The sequence below is a fragment of the Dermacentor andersoni genome, chromosome 8, assembly GCF_023375885.2.
Source record: "Dermacentor andersoni chromosome 8, qqDerAnde1_hic_scaffold, whole genome shotgun sequence".
Classification (NCBI taxonomy): domain Eukaryota; kingdom Metazoa; phylum Arthropoda; class Arachnida; order Ixodida; family Ixodidae; genus Dermacentor; species Dermacentor andersoni.
In genome coordinates, this window is record NC_092821.1 from 68,148,883 (window position 1) to 68,174,609 (window position 25,727).

A 25,727-nucleotide genomic window follows, 5' to 3' on the forward strand; every position below is an offset into this window, starting at 1 on the left:
TGTGCCTTTTTTTTTGTCATGATTAGCAGCATTGATGTGGCAGCAATGTGGAAGTAGACGACGAATGTACGAGCAATGGCACGAGCGCTCAGATTTTATGATTTTACTATGCAACCTTGAACCATAGAGATCTAAGACTTTAGCCTTAAAAATTAAATTATGGTGTTTTACTAGCGAAAAGCATGATATAATTATGAGGCATGCCGTAGTGGGGGGCTCCAGGATAATCTGGACCACCTCTGGTTCTTTAACATACACCTAAATCTAAGTACGCGGGTGTTTTCACATTTCGCCCCCATCGAAATGCGGCTGCCATTGCCTGGATTCGATCCAGTGACTTCGTGCTTAGCGTGCTAACAGCATAGCCACTAAGCAACCATGGTGGGCGTGCAGAGACAAAAATTTAAGCCCAGTGCACTTGAAGCAAATATAACATATGGATGAAGAGACTATTCGGATGATGTCCAGTCCAGTTTGGGTAGCAAACTGAACTGGACTGAGTCCAGTTTGGGTAGCAAACTGGACTCAGTCTGATTAACCTCCCTGCCTTACCTTCCTTCCTTCACTCTTTCTCAGTGGAGCTAAGAAATGTGGTGTTGTGGATGATTTGCTTTCAACATCAAGAACTGCCCAGCTAAATAATCACAGCACCTTTAAACATTAGACAGCTTTAGCTTTCGCATATAGTACATGCCGCCCTTTAAAGAATACTGGGTTACCAGAGAAGTGAACAGCAGCAACATCTTGTGGCTCTCTGTCCAATCACAACATGTCAGCAACAATATTTTTTTACAGTATGGGTGTATGTGGTTCCCGACTCTTTACGCCAGGACGCTAATTAGTACATGTTTTATAATTTCAAGAGTAGCTCTTGTGTCTTCTGATCAAACTCTGCGCCACAAGACAGCGCAACGAATGCAGTTTCTAATATTTGCATCCCTGTTAAAAGCTGGTATTGCCTTAAAGGGTAATACACATATGGACAATATACATGTACCAAAAAGCACTAGTGCCATCACCAGTTAGTTGCATGTAAGCACAGATTTTATTTGACATGGGATTAACTTGTACATGAAGAGGGGTGACTAAATATACTACAATGAGGAAAGACACCTTAATTAAACGACCAAAGTGTATATAAGCACAGGAAAAATGTACATTTGTCTTTGACAGTTGCGTTTGGATAATGGTGTGCCCACGCAGACTCTCTCCTCTCATGACAATCACAGATTCGTCGAGTTTTTATGACAGGTTCACCAGTTCATGAAGTGTGGATTTTCACCCTTTTGACATATCACAGCAGTTCACGCATGCCACAGCCCAAAACTACAAACGTGCACACACAATAGGAACAAATGTTTCACTCAAAGAGTTGCACCGAAGAAAAAGGAAATCCCACTGTCTGAAACACTAGTGACAAACATCTCAGTTCCAAAATTATTTCTGCGCCTATACAATGTCCCTCAGTTCCATTCTTGGAATCCCAAGTATGGGTGTGTAAATACAGGGTTTTCATCATTTGCACAATGCAAAAATAATCATGTTCATTGCGGTTTCAAAAACAAAAATGTGTCACGGCACAGAAGTAGGTTTCTTAAAGCTCATGTTGCACATTGTATAGAGAAAATGAGGATGAAGCATCAAATGAACAAGTGCAATATCCCTAACCTACATGATCTCAGATTGGTTGTGAAAGACTATTATGAGTTTCCTTTTTGCAAAGCCACATAAGAAGGCAACTCAAAATGTATAACGAAACTGCCCACATACGTAATATAATCTATGGTATCTCGGGCTGCAAATGCATTTTTCTGGCGTTTTTTCCAGTAAGATGCAATATAGCTATTCTCAAATGTACTTGAGGACTGACATGCCCTAGAGCCACTAGAAGTGTAATTTTCTCTACAGTCCACACCAGCGCACAAAAGAAGTGACGTAACATAGAAGAGTGCTGTGTATGTCTTTTTGTCAAACCCCTTGATTTACACACTGTTAGTTGGCCAAATTTGCGAAAGACACAACAATCAAGAAAGCACTGTGAATATTAGCAATAGCTGTGGTCCTTTTTGGTAGTTCCTGACACTACACAGCGTAGTTGGCCAAAAAGGGCCAATTACACTCCCTGTAGAGCCTTTAAGAGCAGGCAACTACATTTGCAACACACCAAATAATGTATGAAGCTCTCTGGCAACACCAGACGACCACACCTTTAACCAAGTGTGAGGCTGTCGAGGCCTCAACTTGCAAGTGAGATGCAAGATGCTGTCCACTTCCTGTGTACATCCACCTTCATTCATTTTTTCCTGTTGCCAGCCAAAACTTGTTTTCAGCATCTAGAGGGTGAAGTAATCTGCTTGAAATATGTTCGGTTATGAAGCGATTCATGAGGTATTTATAGTGCCCCACTGTTCTAAATCACAAAGGCATGGAGACCTTGAGAAGAGAGACTTCCTTATCGTGTAAAACAAAACAATTCACTCACATTGTGCTATTATGAATGGTGGAAAATTGTGCGGTGCTGTTACTGTCTGAGGATGCTTTGATCACTATGTGAGCCAGGACAAAAATCAATGGCACTGAATGTGGAGCCCTCGTTGCATCTTTTTTTTTTTTTTGCAGCATAGTTGTTAGCCAGGCTTGTTGGTATGGCAACGTAATGCGGCAAAACAGAAAGAAAATGGAACAGAGATAACAAAAACGGTCGACACATGCACTGCTAACCTGACATAGCTCGTGTTATCCGTTTCTCTCATCTTTGTCCCGTTTCTGCGCTTCTTGCCATATTATGTCCTTTTAGCACTGTACGTAAGAAGGTAAAAGTGAAACGGACAATACTCAGCAACATGTTCTGTAGAGAAGAGCCCATTACATGATCACTGCAAGATTTAAAAAGATTCCAAGAATGCGCAAGACATCCTACCAACACTAGCGAAAAAATGAACACTCACAACACTTTTCACATCCGCTATGAGCTATAGTGAGTAAGCCTTGTGCATCAACATCTGCACACACAAATTTGAACAACCTGCTCATTGACCTGTGCCAAAGGCATTTATCAAACACAACCTTGTGTTGTGGCTCAAAATGTTTGTGTATACCAATCGGCATGCATTTCACCCACAATGTGGCTCGCTAATTGGCTGGAGTTTAAGATTTAAAAGTCTCAAGCAGGGACATGTTATCAAAATGATCCCATGATAATCAATTCTACAAAGAAACTGTGAGGGAGATAGCAATGTTTTCCGCTTGTTGGGAAAGAAAGAGAACGAAACACTGAACACAAGTTTTCTTTCCTTCCCAAGAATCTCGCAACCTGCGATGGCAGCAGTTTACAAGACAATGGTGACAGCCTAATTTTTCAAACGTTGAAGCAAAGGGCAGTCTTGTGCAGATATAGTACCGAGACGTAGTTAATTTTCAAGACAGCCAAGCTCTGGAGGTGATTATGATGGCACATTTCAATAGAACTCAGTTTATGCAAAACAAACAGTCGGAGATATCATGCAGTGAGAAAGCTTTCTGTAATAATGAGGTAAATCGCATGACTATGTTAGGACATGCCTTGCCCATAAGACATGGCAACAGGATATAAATTATGCACATCAGGAGAAATGTGTAACGCCTTCAATTGGGCTAAGATTAAATGACTGAGAAATGGCTGTAAAAGTACTGAGGAATAACAAATGAAGTCACCAGCTGCAATCCTACCTTCGAGTGGGGTCAATTGGACCTTTCCAGCAATGGCAGACTGTCACTTAAGTTGCTCATTTTTCTCAAAAGTTTGAAGGAACATTGTCGCTGAAACGTAACATGGCGAATGCCTCTGCTCTGATATTGCATCAAGGACAGTAGCAACGGAGAACATGTTAGACCTCGCAAGAGGTGCTCTGCAAGTCAAAAGCCAGTTCCTATGGCAAGTTTTCGTTGGCTGCACAGTGAACGAGACACAAAAGTAGGGTTGCCACTTGTGTGGTTTTTGAGTGGCACTACCAGCCTTACGTAGACGTCGTCTTTTGCAGGATAAACCCGACATACGTTTACTCATTTTCCCCTTGCCCTTGTGTCAACAAATGAAAAATGCATGCTGCGAGAACAACTCCAGTTTCACAGGGAATTAAGAAACAAACTAAAATGCAGGTTATGCTTGAGTTCTCAAGACCAAACACGGGTAAAGGTCCAACAGTGCATTTTAAAGTTTATAATAAGCACGACTGCTGCACATATTCCAACAGCCTTTCGTAAAGTGGCATAAACACGAAGCATAACAATTACGGAAAAGTTGCGATTCAGGTTGTACATAAGTATTTTTCACAACTTGCTTTTCGTTTAAATGATATTTGCCCCTCCACCCTATTTATTGTCTGTCTTTTTTTTTGTCTAACATAGGTTGCAAGCCTACACATGAAGCGCGTGCTCAGGTTTCAGTGCTTGGCCATCGCTAAGTGTGCGAGATTTGTCCGACCAACACGTAGTGGAGAAACTTCATTTATTACTATCTGTGTTCTAACCACTCTATCTTACCCAACCATCATTCATTATCCTTAAGAGGCAGCTAGAATGTCAGACTACAAGGCCAGAATAAAATGTACATTGGAAAAGATTGAGCACGATAGCATTTACACATACTCGATCGAAAATACGATGCAGCATCAATGCATTGCCGACTGGGAGACACACTCCTATACCTAAAGCATATCATAGAATGGATCGCACCAGAACAACACACTTGTGAATGCCAGAACGAACCTGTATTCTAGCTCGTTCTTACCCGCTCATGTTTCTTTTTGGTCTGACAGCAGCCCAGTTCAATGCAGTAAATGACAACTGAGTTTCAGTAGACAAAGGCTGCAACTTAACTACAAGTACTCTAATCAACAATTCCTTGAAGTGATTGTTACCAGATGAACACAATGAATGGCATTGTATAAAACTGTCGATTCCTCAGAAGACTGCTGGAAGGCTAAGTTACAGCCTGAGCAGGGTGTTCAAATCAAATCAAAAAGAGAACTGTGAAGGAGAGAGCCTTTCATAATAAGTGTAGTACACCTCTCAGTTCACAGACGTCACTCGGAGCAAGAGCAAGCAAAACAATGCAATCAAAACACACATATGTGGACATTCTTGCTACTCAAAGTGCAGCTTTCAAACACTGCTGTATTCTTTGAACACCCCAACTTGTCTGAATTTGTCTATGCAAATCTGACCGAACACCCACACAAATGGCATCTCGCAACACGGGGAGTGTCTAGCCAAGGACTACAGATGTCATTTTATCCACAATCTGTTCGACAACTTTCACAGTTGCGTTTGCAAACATGCACGACATTTAACAAATAAACACAACAGAGATTCACACAATTTTGGTACTAAAAACAAGGCTCCATTATCAACAGCGGCAGCTACTGATCGTTTTGATCATTGTGCGTCAGGGACAGTAGCATCAACATAGCACCCAAAAATAAAATATTGTGGCGATGCATAACATTCTGGTGGTGGATGGTGAGTGCTGCACTGACACGGAGCACCTAATCAATATTTTATCTCTGAGGTATGCATGCCTATTTATGCATCTTCATTTAATAGAGGAAGGCCTGATACATGTTGTCAGTAACTTTAGTTGAAAAATACAGATGAAGTCGAGGAAGTTAATTTTGCCTAAACATCAGCTGTCTGTTTTCTGTACATAAAGAACTGTCACACTGCACCGCTATTAAAGCCTAATGAAGACAAACTTTGGCAGGTTGCTTAATGATTTTGGAAAAAAGAAAAAGCATTTTGGGGAATAGCATGGAACACACAGGTGCCACAATACCTGCGTCTATGTGCTTCAAACACTGCTTTCTCTTACGTGCAATCAACTGGGAGCTAATTACCAAACTTATCACTCGCCTACAAATGCAAAGCCATGTGAAAAAAAAAACTGACAACAGGTCAGCAAATTTCACGATAGAAACTCTGCTTACGGATTAACGAACAAGCGACCTGTTAATGTTACCAAGACCAGTTGCCCGCTGATGTGTATCCGGTCGATCTCTCGCGCACTAGACTCATTCGTATCATCTCACGTGATGGCCAAGCTAGCAAATCGCAGGCATCGACCAATTGATGCTGATGCTACTGAAAGGACGCCATTCTCCAGAGACAGAAAAAAGCTCGTGGGGCAAAGTACATCACCACTCTAAGATATGGCAAAACAACTACTAGCATGCAAATATAAGAGGTGCCCAAATGGAATGGCCCACAAAAGACACCAGCAAGGGCGACAAGGAAAGAAACAGATCAACAGGCCAGCAAACAAGATAACCACCAGAGTCAGCTTCCAAGCCAAGCCAAATTCCCTGGCCAGATGTAGCCTGCAGCAGAATCAGGTGAGCTTCTCGGTCTCTGCTGTGTCCTGCGCGTCGCCGGATGCATCACCGTTCGTAGCCTGAACTGGGTATAGGCCCGGCTGTGATGGGAAATGTTGGATGTGCATGTTATCTCCCTGGAGAAAGAAGAAGAAAGAAATTATTATGAAGGATCAGCGAAACAAAACCTCGGTGTCACCATTTATTAGGGCTCTGGAATGCTTTTCTTTGAAACCTGAGCAATATGCTGGAATACGTGTCATGCCCTTCGAGGAACATATTTCCAAACACATTTTATTGCGGTAGCAATTATATGGACATCCCAGGTGCATTTCTGCCGTCGCTGTGAGGTTCCCTATGAGTGAAAGCGTGTGAGGGTGAGCCGGCGAACGCGGTTAAACCTTGCGTGTGCAAGCGAGGAACATGGCCTGAATGAGTGCCCTCTCCTGTGGCACGCGAGGCAAGGGGAGTCAAGTGAGGGTGGAGGGGCATTCTTCTCCGGCGGCTGCAAGGGTGTCTCGATGTCCTCCCCGCCCACCGCTCCATACAGAGTGGAGACATTGCGGCGACTACTACGGTGTTGGCCACGCAAATCGCAGACACCGTAGTAGACACCTTTGGCAGACGCCGTAGGGACATGTTGCCGGCGCTCATGCGTCTTGAAAGCAATCTGCGACGTGCGACCTGTAGATGAGGCCTGTGCAGGCCTCATCTACAGAGCAATCTGCTATGTCTGCAGAGTGCGCATAGTGCTGGTAGCTCTGTATGTGCTGCGCTTTCGACATTTCATTCGCGTTGAAGCGACAGATGCATGGAGGTCAATTGGATTCCTAACTCCAGCATTTTCACAGACAGTTTCTGCTGTTATTGAGCGAGATGTGTTCATGTTTACCTGTGCCCGTGTGACACCGTGCTGGTTAATTTAGTTAAAACACGTTGACGGGCTAGTTGGTTTGAATCGATGATAGAATGGGTAAGCGCAATTGAACAAGGACGTAGAAAGAAGCAGACACGCAGAGACAGCACTGTCTCTGTGTGTCTGTTTTTTTCTACGTCCTCGTTGAGTCACGCTTACACATTCTAACGTTGTTAATTTAGGTTGTAATTGGATGTTCACAAGTTTGTACAGCCGATAAAACTGCTACCCTTATTTCGTGCAGCTATCTACTAATTTACTATCGCGATCGGTGCTTCGCCTTTCGGGCGGAACTGCGAATTTTTTTTAAAGTACCTGAATCACACATGCCAACGTGCGAATTTGAAAATTCGTAAGATCCTGCGAACACTGCACCAAGCAGAAAAGGGGGTGGGGGCAGGGGGGACTGCACATACTTTTTGAAAGCTTTCCCTGAGCACACAACTTTCAGGGATATATACGAGATTCATAAGCAATGATTTACCTTTAGATGCAGCCCACACGCAGCAAAAAACTTGGCATAGCAAATATAGTGGCATGCGACCGACTGTCTTTGGTATTGCAGATTTTGACTGCTTCAGGAGTTGAAGTTTGCATGAAGTAACCCTCCAATGTCCTTTTGCCATCAGAGGCTTCACAAAAGAAGGTTTGGAAACAGATGAGCGAAACTTTTTCTCGAAGAGAATTCATTACATTTGATGCAGCATTTGTAAAATTGCACAACAAGCCCAATTTCATAAACTCTGCTGAAATTTTGGGAAGTTGGCAGGCATGCAATATGAACAGAGGTAGAACCAATTCTATACTTACTATCCCCATTCCCGTTCACCTTATCGGTTCCCTTAGGCAATGACAGCACTGGTAACAATGCTCTGGATTTGGTCATTTCTTTCCCTTTTACAGCAAAGTTGTTAGCCTTTAGTTGGCTGGAATTTTTCGTGGCATGCTTGCCCAAAAGCAAATGGTAGCTGGAAGGCTGTGTTCAAGTTTCCGTTTAACATTTTCTCGTATAATTGAATTTCAATCTGATGCTATCATGCCTGCAGATTGTGTTGGAGCCGTACCTGAAAAATTCAATTAGTTCAATGACGCACTTGTGCTAGGCAAAGGGCCTGTTGTACAGTACCGCCACCGAGCAGCCGCACCCACTCAGACTGACATCAATGGCAGCTGGAAAAGGGCTTTGTTTTTCAGTTTCTCTGTTGCAGTTTTATGTTTTCTCATATATTCAAATAATAATCGGAAGGTATCATGTCTGCAGCATGTGCGTAAACCGTACTTTATGGATATTCCAACAGAATTTACTATTAAGCATTCATTTAGTTCAATAATGCACTTGCACTTGGCAGAGGGCCTAGAAGAGTGAGGATATATGCTGCACTTCTGCACAGATGCGCGCGCACGTGACGTGCATAGCTTCGGGTGGTGGTGCTTGTGTAGTGCCATCTAACGTCAGCAACAGCTTTGCTGTACATCCACTTCCACTGGGTTTATTGGAGGCCAATTTTTGTTCTGACTTCCCGCAGTGCAGTTACAGTAATCCTCCGAGGTTGCAGTCAGCAGACAAAAATGCCGCAGAGTGACAAAACGGTGGGGACAGGATGGGCAAGACACCTTAACTGCCACTTCCTTGCCATCCTAGAATGCCTAGAGGGGTGTGCATCCATGTGTGAGCTGCTTCTCATAATGATGAGCTAAACGAGAACAAGGCAAAACTGGAAGCCAACATTTTGACAAGTGGACTTGTCTTTTTCAAGGCAACATATGCTTTCCTCAGCACAGTACATATCGGTACCCCCACCCTACCCTACCTATATATACTGTGCCGAGGAATGCATATGTCACTTTGAAAAAGACAAGTCCACTTGTCAAAACATTGGCTTCCACTTTTACCTTGTTCTTGTTTTGCTCATCGTCTTGAATTTTCATCTGCAACTTTCCCTGTGTTTTCCCTCTTTTTCTCATAAGTAATTCATGGTTGTTAGTGATCAGCCAATGGTTAATTAAATTAAATTATGGGGTTTTACGTGCCAAAACCATTTTCTGATTATGAGGCACGCCGTAGTGGAGGACTCCGGAAATTTCGACCACCTGGGGTACTTTAACGTGCACCTAAATCTAAGTACACGGGTGTTTTCGCATTTCGCCCTCATCGAAATGCGGCCGCCGTGGCCGGGATTCGATCCCGCGACCTCGTGCTCAGCAGCCTAACACCATAGCCACTGAGCAACCAGCCAATGGTTAGTAATAGGTCAATGGTTTGGCCTTTACAGGCCATCACACCTGCTAAGACATTGCCGAAGTTGCGTGGGGCAGAAAATAAGAAAAAAAATGTTTTAAGAATTTTTTAAAATTTGTGCACTCTCTCAATTATACATGCACAGACATCAGAAACACCACCAATAAATTGAGACAATGGTAAAACATTACAAAAATTGACGTACAAATGAGAGGAATTTTGGCAGCAAGAAATGATAAGCTTTCTAGTCTTTCAACTGCAGACACTGTGCTTTGTCGTATTGGCGAGTGATGGTGCCACTGTGCTGTTTTGCCATAGCAGTGACAGATGACGCCACTATTCCTTTACAGCAAGTTTAATAATTTTTATTAGAACCTGCTGCAGGCAATGTGCACTTCATATTTACTGAGGTCGAAGCCAGCCTAAGTAATGCGTGCAAACAGGATATTATGATAAATGAACCAAAAGGTGCTACTTTTGTGCAAATTTTCAGAATGAATTAGCAAACAATATGGATGGTAGAGTCAAGCATCACGGCGCTTCTAATTATGGAACACTCGGCGTGTGCCCTTCCCAGTTTTCATGCCTCGTAAATATGATACAGTGCTACCCCATATCATGAAACACACTACAAGCAGGAACAAAAAGAAAAAAAAATATTAATAGAAGTGACTGGACAAGCATCAAATTTATGTGTTTGGAAGTTCTATCCACCCCCCCCCTCTTTTTTTTTGCTGTTTGTCCTTGACTAAACTTTTCCCTACGTTTTGCAAAATTGACACACCAACTCAACCAACTTTCAGATGTGTTAAAAAAGAGGATGCTTGAACTCCGGAGCTCCTATCTAAATACATGGCCACGAAGAAAGAATTTTTCTTGTCATCCACAGCACCAACTTTGATGAGCTTTGTTACATTTAAAGGAAAATATCAAATCTGGTCACTGTAGTAAGTGGATTTTCAGTTTATGCCATATCTGTGTTATTTAGAGAGACTCTTAAGAAATTGCAAAGATAAAGAAAAAACAACTCCAAGTATCGAGTTTACAACTCTGTAGCTGAGCAACAAAAACAACATAATATCACAGTTCTGTAAACTGCACCACTCTGTATTAAACACCACTCTGAAATATACCACTAGTTTGAGAGTATGACTTTTGCAAAACATGGTAAACATCGTAACAATTTCCCATAAGCTGTAAACTCGTATATTAAATTTGTTTGCTCGAGATGCTCCAAGGATACATTTACAGAACTGCAATATCTGTTTTTGATGCAGAGTTATGGATTTGTAAACCTTGTGGTCCTATTTCTTATCTTGCTGATTTTAAGCATTTCCTCGTACAAAAGGTATAGTCCTAAGATTCCGTTTCCTTCTCGGAAACATTTAACCTTTTCAAATGCAACAAATCTCAATCAAATCGATCACGCAGTTGTCTCATAAGGCGTATCTGAGTTTTACATGTATGCAGTGTATATATTTGAATAGGAAAATGGAGTTAACCATGAGCTAGAACTTCCTCTTCAGCCCTATCCCCCTTAATTGTAAAAAAGGATTTGGTGTGCCCTTCTGGAATAGCACATCAAGCTACCTGCTAACAATACAATTGAACCTCGATGTAACACCCATATATGTAACAAATTTTATATGTAAAATCTGCAATATGATTTTTGTGCTGATATCAGTATACGCTTATAACCAATATCGCACATAACGAATTTATTTTTGTGTCAGATGCGAGTTTATTAAAACAAAGTTCACCTATGTGTTTTTAATGCCATGCACAGAGAAAAGAGAGCTGTAAAGCCTTGGAAGGCTTGCTATGCTATAACTGGTGATGGCAATATCAGCTTCCTGTGTCTCGCACATGCACAAAGTCGGGTCAGTAAAATTACCGACAGCCCATTAACTTGCTAATACGGGCCAGTTAATGAACAGCAACGCCTATTCTTGAAATGTGTCGCAAAGGCACCAGTGCACGGCCTGCACCTAAGGGAACAAACAACTGAATGTGTCTTAAGGTTGTATGTAGAATGGCAAAAAAAAATCACATTTCACAACAATAAAAATAAGCATAATTTATCCCTTAAATGAGAAATTATGTTGCAATACAGCACATAAATTTGCTCTGCCAGTGACATAAGGCGACAATCGGCCGTTCCACTGTGGCACAAGAAACTGGGGGGGCAGAGGCTGTCATTGAAACTTGGTTGTAAACTCTTAAACGAGATCACTAGAAGCATCAGCGACTTACCTCTCTGGCTTCCTGCTGGTGGAAGAGCTTGCACAGCAAAATGGTCAGAGTGATGCCCACAAAGAGGAACATGATCCCGCTGCCAGTGGCAATGATGCCAATCCACGTTGGTATTCTGCATACCAGGAGACATTCAGCAACGTACAGAGGCCAAGACAACTATGGACTTGCATCCAGGTTCAACATAGCACATGGAAGCGAAAGACAGCATGAAACGCAAGGAAAGGCCAAAGAAGGTATATATACAGACAATGGCATTATCTACCAACAACTTAAAAGCGCAAGGCCGTTACAATGCTAAGCTTTGTGGTTTTGGTCTATCTGTGCCTGAAATAATGTTCTCTGTAGCCTCTATTATTCGGTTCAGGCACAGAACTGCTTGTTCCACAGCACACATCTATCGCGCAGAAACCAGTTGATTACGTTGATAAATTGTTGCTTTTTTTTGTACAGATTAATTTTTATTTCAACTTTTCTCACACCCTTAAATTTTCTATGTATGTGCAACAACTTCTAGAGATTCCAAATAAATTCACCATGTCTTTGTCCCTTTCTCATAACAACCAGATTCTGCCAATGCCTTATTGTGGGTGTGTGCCATGGGCCTTCAGATCAACAACTTTCAACCGTCTATTTACATTTCAAGGCCACACATGTACACACTGATTTCTTGCACTCAAGATAAGCACCTTACAGCTTAGTGTATTTGCTTAATTATCATGTGCACTTTTTTGTTTTCCAGAAAACATTTACGAAAAAATGACATGCACAATATATTCGATAATGAAAAAAAAACTACAACCATGACAAGCTACCCCAATTGCCATTAAATATTTCTGTAATCCAATCCAATTCACATGCTGCTGTATCTGCGTAAGCTGTGATACATAGGTTTGCGCCTGCTCCATCAGTTTGTTAGGCACTCTAGATGTTATAGTTGTGCTGCCATGGCCTCCAAGGCATATAAGAAACTTGGTATCTTAAATGCCCTAGACTGCACCAAAGATTATATGCTCTGGGCAATTGATATCGACAAGGAGGCCTCCAACACTGACGAGTGACATGCAGTCTACTGTAGCTCAGATTACAATGTGCTCTTTTTCGAAGCAAAATCAAATCACCTTTACTCCCTCTTACCATGAAGAAATGATAAGTGAAAAATCAAGGGCATTACATTTATAATTTCTACAAGTACGGAAACTGGGGTGTGCGTAATACAATCAAGGGTACATTAGAATTGAGCAAATACGCTATGTGGACATTGAAACAAAAGCATGTTAAAGCAATTCTGAAACACCTTCCATCTGAGCACAACTTTCATGTATTTCGGATATGCCAACTACTTTCATGGAAGACCAAGTAAGGGCTAGCCAATATACCTTCCTCTGGCTACAGTTCCTGCTAGTATGGTGCAGCTATTCCTATGCTTAGTGATAACACATCTCGCAAATGAGGAAAACAACCCCACTGGCTGCAACAGAGGGTAATAAATCTAGACATACAATCTGATGTTAGAACAAAGGCAGAGGCATTGGCGTGGCCAGAGGGGAGGGGGGTTTAGAGGGGTGAAACCTGCCCTGCCCCTTTTCCCACGGAACAGAAAGTTTCAGGAGGCAGGTTCAGAAAGAGTGACATCGATGAAAGGAAAACGTTGAATGTGATAGCAAGTCGAGGCCTAGTGGCAGTCTGAGTGGGGCTGATGCTACACGTCTGCTCGTGTCTGAATCTGGAAGCGACTACATTTGTGCTTGTTGGCAGAAAGAATTTCGTTGGCCACACTGGCGATGGCCGACACCTGAACATTTCCCAGAAAGGGGGATGGTGCAAATAAGAGGGAACAGAATTGGAGAAACCACTGAGTGGGGAGCAAAAAAGTACAAAGGGCATATTTAGTGATTACAGTATTTACAATAATGAATATTAAAGCAACTTAGACATTTCACCTCCCATACAGGGGACACACAGGCTAGAGGGCAAATAGGAGAGCCGTTACAAGAGGTGCATGCCGACAGGCTATTGTATCTAGTAAGATTACAGAAATTTTTCAAGGCCTTATCTTCATTCACAGCCAGTGCCGAGGCATTTTCGAAGTGAACACACATTCATTCATATCATCACTTACCCCAGGCGCACATACCTATGACATGCACATAGTGATTATGGGAGCGCTTTCCAAGAGAGAGAAAAGCTTTGCTGAAAGGAAAATCAACAAGGATGCAAAACGCTGTCTAAAGCAACTGCACATTTCTCTTTGTTGAAAGAATGATGACTGTCTTTGCATGGAGAACGACCAGATGTTGTTTTATGCCTAGCTGTCAATGGTTGTGCACGCAAAGTGTGCCACTGATGAGATCCTCCGTAAATAAGGGATGCACAGCCTGACCTTGCTGCTCGCAAGCACATTTGAGGCATGGACGCAACGAAAAATAAAAATTTTCGTCTGTGGAACCCCCCTCTCTAAATCCAGTGTTTAGGATCGCAATGTTTAGGACACCAATCCTTGCGCCAAATGGATACAAGGAGTGCACCTCTTTCAGAGGGAAAAGTAGGAGAAAGGTGTTGACCAGTGTGAATAAAAGGCGTCAAGAACGAAGGTGGCAACAAAATTATGGACACGGGGGAGAGCATGTCATCACTGCCAGATCACTTGACATCAGACGTAAACATTAAACGGCAAAGTAAAAATGTACATCCACATTGTTCAAGCACGCTTTTCCAGGGAATGCTAGGAGTTTGTTCTTGCATGGTGTATAACCTCCATATTGTATATATCCTACCATATATATCATACCATATACATAGGATATCATAAGAAGCCAACCAACAAACACACCAAGGACAACACAGGGTAATTACTTGTACTTACTAATTTAATTTAAAAAATGACAACTTAATGGAAATGAAAGTGGCTGAAAAAAAATTGTCGCCGGTGGGAACGATCCCACGTCTTCGTATTACACGTGCGATGCTCTACCATTGAGCTACCATGGTGCTGTTTGCCCATCCATTTTCTAGGGTATTTGCGTTTTACTACACAAAATAACTCTGGGAGTGTTAGCCAGCACAACTGCTTAGAAACCTTGACGGGGGCTGTGGAACATCCTTTCTGCTGCAGGCGTCCTGAGTATGTGATCTTATTGAGTGAAGGCAACTGGTCAATAAATCCACACACACTACCTGAAGGCATCAATGCTGCCAGATTTGAGACATATATATATATATATATATATATACACCAGTCTCGCTTTCTCTACCTCTCTCTCTATATACATATATGAAGCCAACAAACACTGGCTTTAAGGACAGCGCAGGGGAAATTATTTGTAGTTATTAATTGAATTAAAGGAACGTTAATGTTTCATTCAGTGAAGCACAAATAATTTCCCCTATGCTGTCCTTGGTATTTATGTTTGTTTGCTTCATATGATATCGATAATTAAAATTGGGCCCCTTGGTCGATTTCCTTTATTCTTATTCATATTATATATATAAGGAGAGGAAGGAGCGGTAGTGGCCGGCGAAGAACGTCCCCTCCCCCCTTACTGCAATAAATTTCTGGCTATGCCACTGCAGAGAGGGTTCTCCACACTCTGCAGTGTACACGAATTCCCGCATTGAGAACCAAAAGGAAAAAAAAATTGGGTGTTTTACAAGCCAAAACAACTATGATTGTGAGGCAGGCCACAGCAGAAGAGTGCAGATTAATTTTGACTCCCTTGTGTTCTTTAATGTGCACCTGAATGGAAGTAGATCAGCAGAACCATGCGAAGACAGCAGAAAATGAAGCTAAGGAAAACATAAGGAAAATTAACCTCATTTCTTTATTCAAGTGTGCTATTAATCATGAACAAAGGTTGGAGATTCGATAAACTTGATGTACTTAATACAGGCAAAGGCAAATGAAAACAGAAAGAAAATACCTCTTCTGCCGCTTTCATCCCTTTTTTTCTGTCTTAGGAATATGAACCTTATTTCAAATATAGCAATCATAATTATTTCTCAAAAATTTTAATCAAGCAAGCAGTTAATGTCTCCTACACTTTTCTTGGCATCACTGTCTGTCGGCCTCTCATGGTTACAAAAATCAAGGCCCTCGTTATACTTCTCAATTCTTCTCGCTAGTCACTGTTGCGTACTACTAGCAATTGAAGTGCCGTCAGGTAGCATGATCTGCCTTCAAACTTTATACTCTGACAGGGAAAGTAGTTAGTACTACACATAGAATGTATGAACTTATGTTACCCTCTGTCAAAAGAAAGCATTATTATTATCGCTGTTCTTGTTTGCATGACATGATAATGATGACCGGATCATTAGGGAGCTGCAATGGCCAGTGGTTGTACAGCCAAATACAGCAGGGAAGTTCCCACAGCAGCCACTGGTGCTACAGTCAAGTAAGCCCTCCTAGCTGCAATGTATAGATGATCCAAAGTTCCAACCTCAAGCTCACAGCAGGCTGTGCTCTAAATGTGAAAACAAGAACACTAGCATGTTGCCAGCATCGAAACATTGAGCAGCTTGCAAAAATGTGCACAAAAGGCAGTATATCAGTAAGGAGATGAATTATTCCGTCAAATTTAGTCTACTCAGAAGCTGTATATTCAAACAAACCATTGCACCTGCCAATTTTTTCATGCACCATTTGCTCAGACGAAGCCGCACTGCTGCTACCGCTGGCACCAGCCAGCAATTATGACAGATGAGAAGACGGGCGGAGGGCAAAATAATTTGCTGCAAAATAAATGGCCCCTACATTACTGCTATATTCTCGCTATATTGAACAATCAACAAACCTTCTTCCAGAATATGAAGCTGGCTTTCCCACAATGCCCTTCGTAAAACTAGTGCCAATGCAGTCAATCGCTTTATTAGCGTGCGTGTACAGACAGGTGCAGCAATGGCGTACAGGTAGAGCATCCGCCTCGCATGCAAAAGGACAGTGGTTGACATCCCGGTGCCGCGCAATTTTCCACCGGATATAAAAGAAAAAAAAATCCGTCTTGATAAAATTGCATAAACAGGCCTGGAGTGTGGCCTGACCCCGGTGACCAGAACCGGTAACACACTCCCTCTGTAGAGCAGGATTGGCCACCCTGATGCAGTACTTGGCCACAACCTCCTATATGAATACAATAATCAAACCCCGGCCCTCAGTTCCCAGCAGCTGCGAAGCAACTAATCGCGGCGGTGGTCAGACCTGTGATGCAGCAGAGGGTGCTAAAAATACCTGGGTCTGAACAGGCCACCATTGGAATCTGAACCTGGCAACGTTTAACGCTAGAACGTCATCTAGTGAGGCGAGTCTAGTAGTGCTATACGAGGAATTAGCGGGCATTAAATGGGATATAATAGGGCTCAGTAAGGTTAGGAGGACAAATGAAGCATGTACAGTGCTGAAAAGCGGGCACATCCTATGCTACCGGGGCTTAGTGGAGAGAACTAGGAGTTGGATTCCTGATTAACAAGTATATAGTGGAATCGGCGATGGGTAAAGTCCAAACAAAATACGCTATACTGATGGGTGACATCAATGCGAGGGTAGGCAAAAAGCAGGCTGGAGACAAGTCAGTGGGGGAATATGGCATAGGTTCTAGGAATAGCAGGGGAGAGTTATTAGTAGAGTTTGCAGAATGGAATAATTTGCGGATAATGAATACCTTCTTCCGCAAGCAGGATAAATGAAAGTGGACATGGAGGAACACAAATGGCAAGAACAGAAATGAAATAGACCTCGTACTCTGTGCTAACCCTGGCATCATACAAGATGTGGGCGTGCTCGGCAAGGTGCGCTCCAGTGACCATAGGATGGCAAGATCTCGAATTAGCCTACACTTGAGGAGGGAACGGAAGAAACCGGTACATAAGAAGCCGATCAATGGGTTTGCGGTAAGAGGGAAAATAAAGGAATTCCGGATCGACCTATAGAACAGGTATGCGGCTTAAACTTAGGAAGGGGACCTTAGTGTTGAAGCAATGAACGACCGTCTTACGGGCATCATTGCGTGTGCAATAGAAGTCGGTGGTACCTTCCTTAGACAGGATACCGGTAAGCTATCGCAGGAGACGAAAGATCTGATCAAGAAACGACAATGTATGAAAGCCTCTAACCCTATAGCTAGAATAGAACTGGCAGAACTTTCCAAGTTAATCACTAAGCGTAAGATAGCTGACATAAGGAAGTATATAATTTGGATAGAATTGAGCATGCTTTCAGGAATGGAGGAAGCCTAAAAGCAGTGAAGAAGAAACTAGGAATTGGCAAGAATCAGATGTATGCGTTAAGAGACAAAGCCAGCAATATCATTACTAATATGGATGAGATAGTTCAAGTGGCTGAGGAGTTTTATAGAGATTTATACAGTACCAGTAACACCCACGACGATAAGGTGAGAGAGAATAGTCTAGAGGAACTTGAAATCCCACAAGTAACACTGGAAGAGGTAAAGAACGCCTTGGGAGCTATGCAAAGGGGGAAGGCAGCTGGGGAGGATCAGGTAACAGCAGATTCGTTGAAGGATGGTGGACAGATTGTTCTAGAGAAACTGGCCACCCTGTATACGCAATGCCTCATGACCTCGAGCGTACCGGAATCTTGGAAGAACGCTAAAATAATCCTAATCCATAAGAAAGGGGACGCCAAAGACTTGAAAAATTATAGACCGATCAGCTTACTATCCGTTGCCAACAAAGTATTTACTAAGGTAATCTCAAATAGAATCAGGAACACCTTAGACTTCTGTCAACCAAAGGACCAGGCAGGATTCCGTAAAGACTACTCAACAATAGACCATATTAACATATTATCAATTAGGTTATAGAAAATTGGGCAGAATATGACCAACCGTTATATATAGCTTTCATTGATCACAAGAAAGCGTTTGATTCAGTCGGAAACTTCAGCAGTCATGTAGACATTACGGAATCAGGGTGTAGACGAGCTGTATGTAAAAATACTGAAATATCTATAACAGCTCCACAGCCACTATAGTCCTCCATAAAAAAAGCAACAAAATCCCAATAAAGAAAGGCGTCAGGCAGGTAGATACAATCTCTCCAATGCTATTCACAGTGTGTTTACAGGAGGTATGCAGAGACCTTGATTGGGAGGAATTGGAGATAAGAGTTAATGGAAAATACCTTAGTAACTTGCAATTCGCTGATGATATTGCCTTGCTTAGTAACTCAAGGGATCAATTGCAATGCATGATCACTGACCTGGAGAGGCAAAGCAGAAGGGTAGCTCTAAAAATTAATCTGCAGAAAACTAATGTGTAACAGTCTCGGAAGAGAACAGCAATTTACGATAGGTAGCGAGGCACTGGAAGTGGTAAGGGAATACATCTACTCAGGGCATGTTGTGACCGCGGATCTGGATCATGAGACTGAAATAATCAGAAAAATAAGAATGGGCTAGGGTGCGTTTGGCAGGCATTTTCAGATCATGAACAGCAGGTTGCCATTATCCGTCAAGCGAAAAGTATGTAACAGCTGTGTCTTACCTGTACTCACCTACAGGACAGAAACCTGGAGGCTTACGAAAAGGGTTCTACTTAAATTGAAGACGACACTAGCTATGGAAAGAATGATGGGTGTAACGTTAAGGGATAAGAAGAGAGCAGATTGGGTGGGGGAAAAAACGTGAGTTAATGACATCTTAGTTGAAATCAAGAAAAAGAAATGGGCTTGGGCAGGGCATGTAATGAGGATGGAAGATAACCGATGGTCATTAAGGGTTACAGACTGGATTCCAAAAGAAGGGAAGCGCACTATGGGGCGGTAGAAAGTTAGGTGGATGGATGAGATTGACAACATGGCCACGATTAGCACATGGCCGGGGTAGTTGGAGAAGTATGGGAGAGGCCTTTGCCCTACAGTAAGCGTAGCCAGGCTGATGATGATGATGGTGCATAGTTTGTATGCTTTACGAGAAGGAATATATGAGTGTGGCTCTTGTGATGAAATTAGGCGCGACAGCCGAGCGCTAGCACACAGAGTTTGTGCCTTATCCTCACTTAAATGGTGACCAATGCCTTCGGTCGCAAGCACACAATGTGGTGAAGTGACCTTTCAAATTAAGAAAATGATCTATTGCGTTATACTCTCAGATGTTTAATGCTGTTTTGTATGAACAAATTCTGGGGTTTTACGTACCAAGACCCTGATTTGATTTATGAGGCATGCCCTAGCGGGGGACTGCGGATTAATTTTGACCACCAGGACATCTTTAACATGCCCCCAATGCGCGGGACGCAGGCCTTTTTGCATTTCGCACCCATCGAAAAGCAGCTGCTGCAGCCGCGATTTGATACCACGACCTTAAGAGCGCAACACCAAAGCCGCTAAGGCACAGCGGCAGCTTTAATACAGTTTTCACACATATCCTGCTCACACACAGTCCATCCGCACCCTCTAAAGTTTCTCTCTCCCAGAGTTAATGAGCTTCTGCACAAGTTCAGGTGCATAGCAGCACTCAAACATTTGTGGATGTCAGTGTGCTAAAGTACCATGCCATCTGCTGCAACATACATATGGCCCAGAAAAATTAGAATGATGTGTAACGAAGTGGTGGAAATTCACCAAGGACTGAAGCAATGATGTCTTCTGTTTCCACTGTTGTTCATGCTTTATGTTAAGGGCATAAAAGGGCGCCTGGAAAAGAGAGAATTAGGGTTCCATTTATCTACATGTGTAATGGACAAATGGTGCAACAGAAGGTCCCCGGATTGATGTATGCGGATGATATAGTCCTACTAGCGGACAATGCAAGAGATTTGCAGACGCTTGAGGATATGCATGGCAACACAGCAACAAATCAAGGCTTTGCCCTGGGAAATCGGGAATTATGATTTTTAATGGAGAGGAGTGATTATGTGGTGTCATTTCAACAGCAAGTCACACCCATAGTCAAGCAATATAAATATCTCGGCGTATACATAAACTAACGAAAGACTCACTAAGCACCCACCAAGATAATTTGATAATAAAGGGGAAGCAGAATGCAGCAAAAATGAATAATAGAGCACTTTGCAGCCACGATAAATATGATATGGTGCATGGAATCTGGAAAGGAGTAATGGTGCCAGCACTAAGATTTGCAAATGCCATGCTGTGCTTAAAATCAGGTATCTTGTCGAGGTTGGAAGCTAAACAAAGATTGGTAGGCTGGTTAACTTTGGTAGCCTGCAGCAAAACCACAAATGAGGCATTGCAGGGTGACCTGGGTTGGGCCTCGTTTGAAGTCAGAGAAACGCAGAGCAAAATTAGTTTCAAAGAAAGGCTCAGGAACATGGACAAAAATAAATGGGCGACTAAAGTGCACAAGTATCTGTGCCTGAAAAGCATGGACACAGAATGGAGGAAGAGGTCAAGAAAATTGGGGACCAAGTACAGGGGAATTGAAAGTGTAGAGAGGCAACCAGGAGCACACAGAAAGAGAGAGAAACAGAGACCGTGAATTGGATGCAAAGAATAGAAACAAAAAAGACCATGCAGATTTACAAAAATGAGAAGAAAGAAATTGGAAGGAAAAATCTGTACAATAACAGGAAGGGAAGTGCCCTGCTATTTGAGGCCCAACCTGGTTGCCTAAGGATAAAAACATACTGGAACAAGTATTGGCAAGCAGATGAGGCATGTGTATGTATGTTGCGGCAAAAATTCGGAGACCCCTCAGCACATCCAGTGAAACTTGTACGTAACATACATCTTCCAGAAGCACTTGGATTTAAATTGATGGAACCATGAACTGGTCAGCAGTCAAGATAAGCAAAAGACGTTTAGAGTATTGGTGGAAAAAAAGCAGGGAAGATACTGATACAATCGGGTTCGTCACAGGCATAGGTAGCAGTACAAAGTAAATAGAGAAGTTTTGAGGAAGAGAAAGAAAGATTATAAAGAGATGTATACAAAAATGCAATAGATCATCAACATCCCATGACATTTCCTAAGAAACAAGTCATCCCCAAAATTATGATTATGTTTGAGTGAAGCTGGCAATTCACATTCAGCAGTCTACCGGACATAGAGAAATCGCTTCAGGAAAATGCCACACATTATTAACAATTAATATGACAGCTAGGAGCGCAACAGGCAACATGTGGACTGCTTGGTGTCTCTGGCTATACATAGCTCACGTTTGGCAGAAAAATAAAACGAAAAAAGAAAAAAATCGCTCGAGAACATACTTGTGCATCACTATAATGTTGTAACATCACATGTAGCTATGCATAAATCATCACTGCATAATCATATATCATGAAAGCAGGGCGGATTTTTCTGCAAACATCCTCTGCAGGATGACATTCTGGCGCGATGAGCAAGGGAATGTTTAGTTCTAGCTTTGATGACACACACATTATATATATATATATATATATATATATATATAATATTCGCATTTTCTCTTGCTGCAGAAGAAATGAATGCATTTTAAAGCATCATAAACAGGAAGTTATCATTTACGTTGCTGTTCTTTTTTTTTTATGTACCCTACCACAGAACACTTTAAATTCTCGTTGAGCTTGTTCTGTAACGAACTGTTCAAGTGAAATCGACGAGCGATTACGGTGAGCAGAACCAGTATACTGTACATAAAAACTACACAGCGCTTGACCTGAATTGACTGAAATGCGACTGAAAGTGCACTCAGACAAGGACATAAAACACGCGTTGACAAGCAGTGCGAAATGCAATTCTTCGCCAGCGATGACGCCAATCGCCAACGTCCCCTTCGGTTCCGAAACTTCACCTTAACATCACTGATCCGGAGTCGCGGAGCACGGCACGCCCAAATACGTACATTTTGAGCTTGGCGCGCGGCCTTTCGCAATTGCGAGGCACACATGGGAGGAAGCCTCGCAAGTGCCTGAAGGAACGAAACAATCGCACGCTTGGCCGCCGGTGTTTTGCTCACCGCTTGATCACCTCATCCTCGCGAATGTTGGACCCGAAGAAAGCGAGCAGCAGCACGCCGGTCAGCACGAATAGAAAGCCGCTGATCAACCCGCAGAAGGACAGGTGGGCCAGGAAGCGAAACGGTTGCTTCATCTTGGTCACGGCCCGGTACAGCTTGGCGAGGGCCATTCCGGTCGCTGGTGCCCCGCCTCGCGCGGTCGCGGCAAACGGCCTCTAGAGCATAGCGTCGCGATCACTGGCGTTGGTTTGCTGAGGCGACGCAGAGAACAGAAAAGGCAGTCTCGCAAGTGCCGGTCGTTCAACGAGGCCTCCTTTTGCAGGCGGGAGAAGGCGGGGCCCGCTTCGCCAAGTGAGACAGACCGAAGCACGAAACTGCAAAGAAACGGCGCCGCAGACACCGCGCACGACGGCAATTTGTCGCTCAAGGGAGCACGACGCCAAAACAAGACAACGCAACGCGTTGCCAACGGATTGGATTGGCTGGGCTTTCGACGCCGCACATTGGTCAGTTCCAGTTCACAAGCCACGGCGCGAAACATAAACGTGCTTTCGTGTTACTACCAAAGACGTTCTACAAAACTTGTGTACTGGCAGTCCCTGCAGCCGCCTACGAAAGCTCGTGAAGCGTGTGCGTCCCCAGCTCGTGAAGAGAGGCGGCCGCGGAATACACGCAGGATTCGGTTACATTCGTAGTTCCGCGATAAAAGCCCGAGAAGAAGTGACACTAATCTCTGAATTCAGTATATCAATATCAGATGTTTCATGATGCTGGATGTAAAATTAGTATGCAGTGCGTTTCTTGAGAAAACCACCTTGACAGTATTGTACCAAAATCAAAGTGTTCTTAATAGAGCATTGAGAATACATAAGGCGTGAGGGCCTTTTTTGGAACTATCGGCAGTAGATAAAAAAACACGATGTGTCGTTTCTCCACGTGTACACAGCCATGTAATAGCCCTCACGGTAGATACAACAAATGAATAAATGATGACCGCCATATTTAGAAGTTGCTGGTGGAAAGTGTACTAGCTCTTTAAAAAAGGTGGCTGACGATGTTTCTCGCCGATCAGGGGGTTGAAGCGTCCCGCCGGTAGCTTTTCTCCAAGTCTGCGACAAGCGATAGATGCAGAAACTTTTTTCGACAACAACACACAATCGTGCACTGAAAAACAGCGTCTCCCGTATTTGGCCGGTGGACTTTAAGAATCCTGTCCACAAACTACTCGTCTAATCGAAAGCAAACATCGCTCACAGGGTAGCATATTGTAATCTAAGTTGTTTGAGATGTATTTAAACATCGGTACTTACCTGCATTTTGTAGAATGAAGCAGAAACTGCTTTCGGCTACGAGCACAGATTTTGCATACGGGAGCCAAGCTGCTGATCTGACAGATTGCGCCATCTGACGGACGGCGAGGGAAACAACTTCTCGACTCAGGGGAAAGGGGGGCATAAGAAAAAAAGCGCGCTTGCTTCGAAGATGCAGTTCGTCTGCCCGTCGAAATGAATGTCGCAAAAAGAGTTGTTGCTTTCCGCCGTCTGTGGGGCGCCGTTTTACTCACCGACGGCAGCAAAGGGCGGTGATGGCGTACGCAACGTCACCACTCCCCAGTTAGGTGGCGGGAGATTTGAATTTCAAAAAAGGGTTTCGGACCCTTCAGAAGGAATTTTCTCGTAAACTACGTCTTTTCTTGGCACTAAACAAGTGTTGCGAGGTTTCTGGAATGGTAATTAAACAGTACACTTGCTCTTGCTTCACCTCCGCCGTGGGTCGGGCCGGCATTGCACTATCTCCGGGATGGGCCCACGTACAGGGAGTGTTTTTTTTTTTTTGCTTACCACGTCAACAACGACAGGAAGATGTCCTTGGACGGTAGAGGTAGGTACACAGCTTCGCTGTAAAAACGAAACATTGTATACACGCCACGTTTTCAAAGTAGTGTCCGAGTCCTCACTCACTTACAACCGCTGTTACGATCGCGCTGCGGGGCCTGGCGATCTACGCAGAAGCGACCTCCGAACCCAAGCCCGCTGCAGCGACTCGCTTTGTAAGGACGACAATGCGCCTCGTCAACAGCCCGTCGGCGCCAGCGTGTCTAGACACGGTCGGCGGACCAAGTATTGTTAGTGGATTCGCCGTCACGGTTTGTTTGGAGCAGGGAAACTCCTGGAAGATGTTTTGCGGTGCGGTCTCACGGGCCCCAGAAGCCGTCACAGTCAATGGAGAAACGCGGCGGCCACTGACTGCGGGGTCAACTCTGGGATCAAGAGGCGCCTGCTCGGGGCAAGACCCCTGTCTGCGAGAACCCTCTCACCTCGGTGTGTTCAGTGAAACCTGTGCGGCAGTGAGTGTGTAAACCCTCCCCCTCAAAGGCGGGTTGGTTACGATGACTTTGGACGCTCCTATTGGTCGAAGGTTGAACGGCCGTTTTCCCTCACCTAGGGATCTAGGGAGGACAGGGTGTTTTTAAGCAGCCGTTGCGCAGCTGCTGGGGGTGCATTCTATTTCAGTCATGCTAGACTGATGAACTGTAACGTTCTCCACCATTCATGTAGATATTGTAAATAAATCCCATATTCCTCGTTCTCGATGAGAACAAGTCCCTCCCTTCAACAACGTCCTCAGTGTGGATGAGTTGGACGACTGCATGGGCCAGCTACCATCTATTTCATGCCCGACCCCAACTCTTACACCGCATAGACCCACGGAAAGGCACAGTTATCCGGGCACTCAAACGAAAACATGCGGGAAAGCTGCGAGAACAAAACTAGATCATCTTTACAACCAGTCAAGACCGCATTACATACGCTAGTTACTTCCCAAACAAGTTACAAAAAATATTGCTTCCGAGTTCTTCCTAATGTTTGTTCCCAATATCACTCAAGCTGTAACTTTTAGTACACTGAAGCTTTACTTGTCATTTCCAATTGCGACGTTCAAAAGGCAGATACAGGACAACACATTTGACAGTCATCTTGTGGCGCTGAGAGCTCTCTTGAACGCCACCGGTCCGCGAGTACCGCAGCGCATCCGGCGCGCCGCGAATACTCCGCATCC

At 43.5% G+C, this 25,727-nt stretch overlaps 1 protein-coding gene across 1 annotated transcript; it reads right to left on the reverse strand.

Moving 5' to 3' along the window:
• Positions 1–1,022: 1,022 nt before the first annotated feature.
• Positions 1,023–23,247, reverse strand: LOC126538885 (uncharacterized). Its single transcript, XM_050185603.3, has 3 exons — positions 22,668–23,247; positions 11,756–11,870; positions 1,023–6,484 (listed from the first exon to the last, which is right to left on the reverse strand). Exons 1-3 carry the CDS (start codon positions 22,835–22,837, stop codon positions 6,365–6,367), a joined length of 405 nt encoding a protein of 134 aa, XP_050041560.2. The 5' UTR covers positions 22,838–23,247; the 3' UTR covers positions 1,023–6,364.
• Positions 23,248–25,727: the final 2,480 nt, after the last annotated feature.

What these genes read in the sequence shown, in the direction of transcription:
- LOC126538885 (XM_050185603.3), bottom strand. Translation starts at nt 22,837, where the DNA reads ATGGCCCTCGCCAAGCTGTACCGGGCCGTGACCAAGATGAAGCAACCG. An exon ending in GAGGATGAGGTGATCAAGCG is followed by an intron (nt 11,871 to 22,667) that starts GTGAGCAAAACA and finishes CCTGGTATGCAG; the next exon opens with AATACCAACGTGGATTGGCA. An exon ending in ACCAGCAGGAAGCCAGAGAG is followed by an intron (nt 6,485 to 11,755) that starts GTAAGTCGCTGA and finishes TTCTTTCTCCAG; the next exon opens with GGAGATAACATGCACATCCA.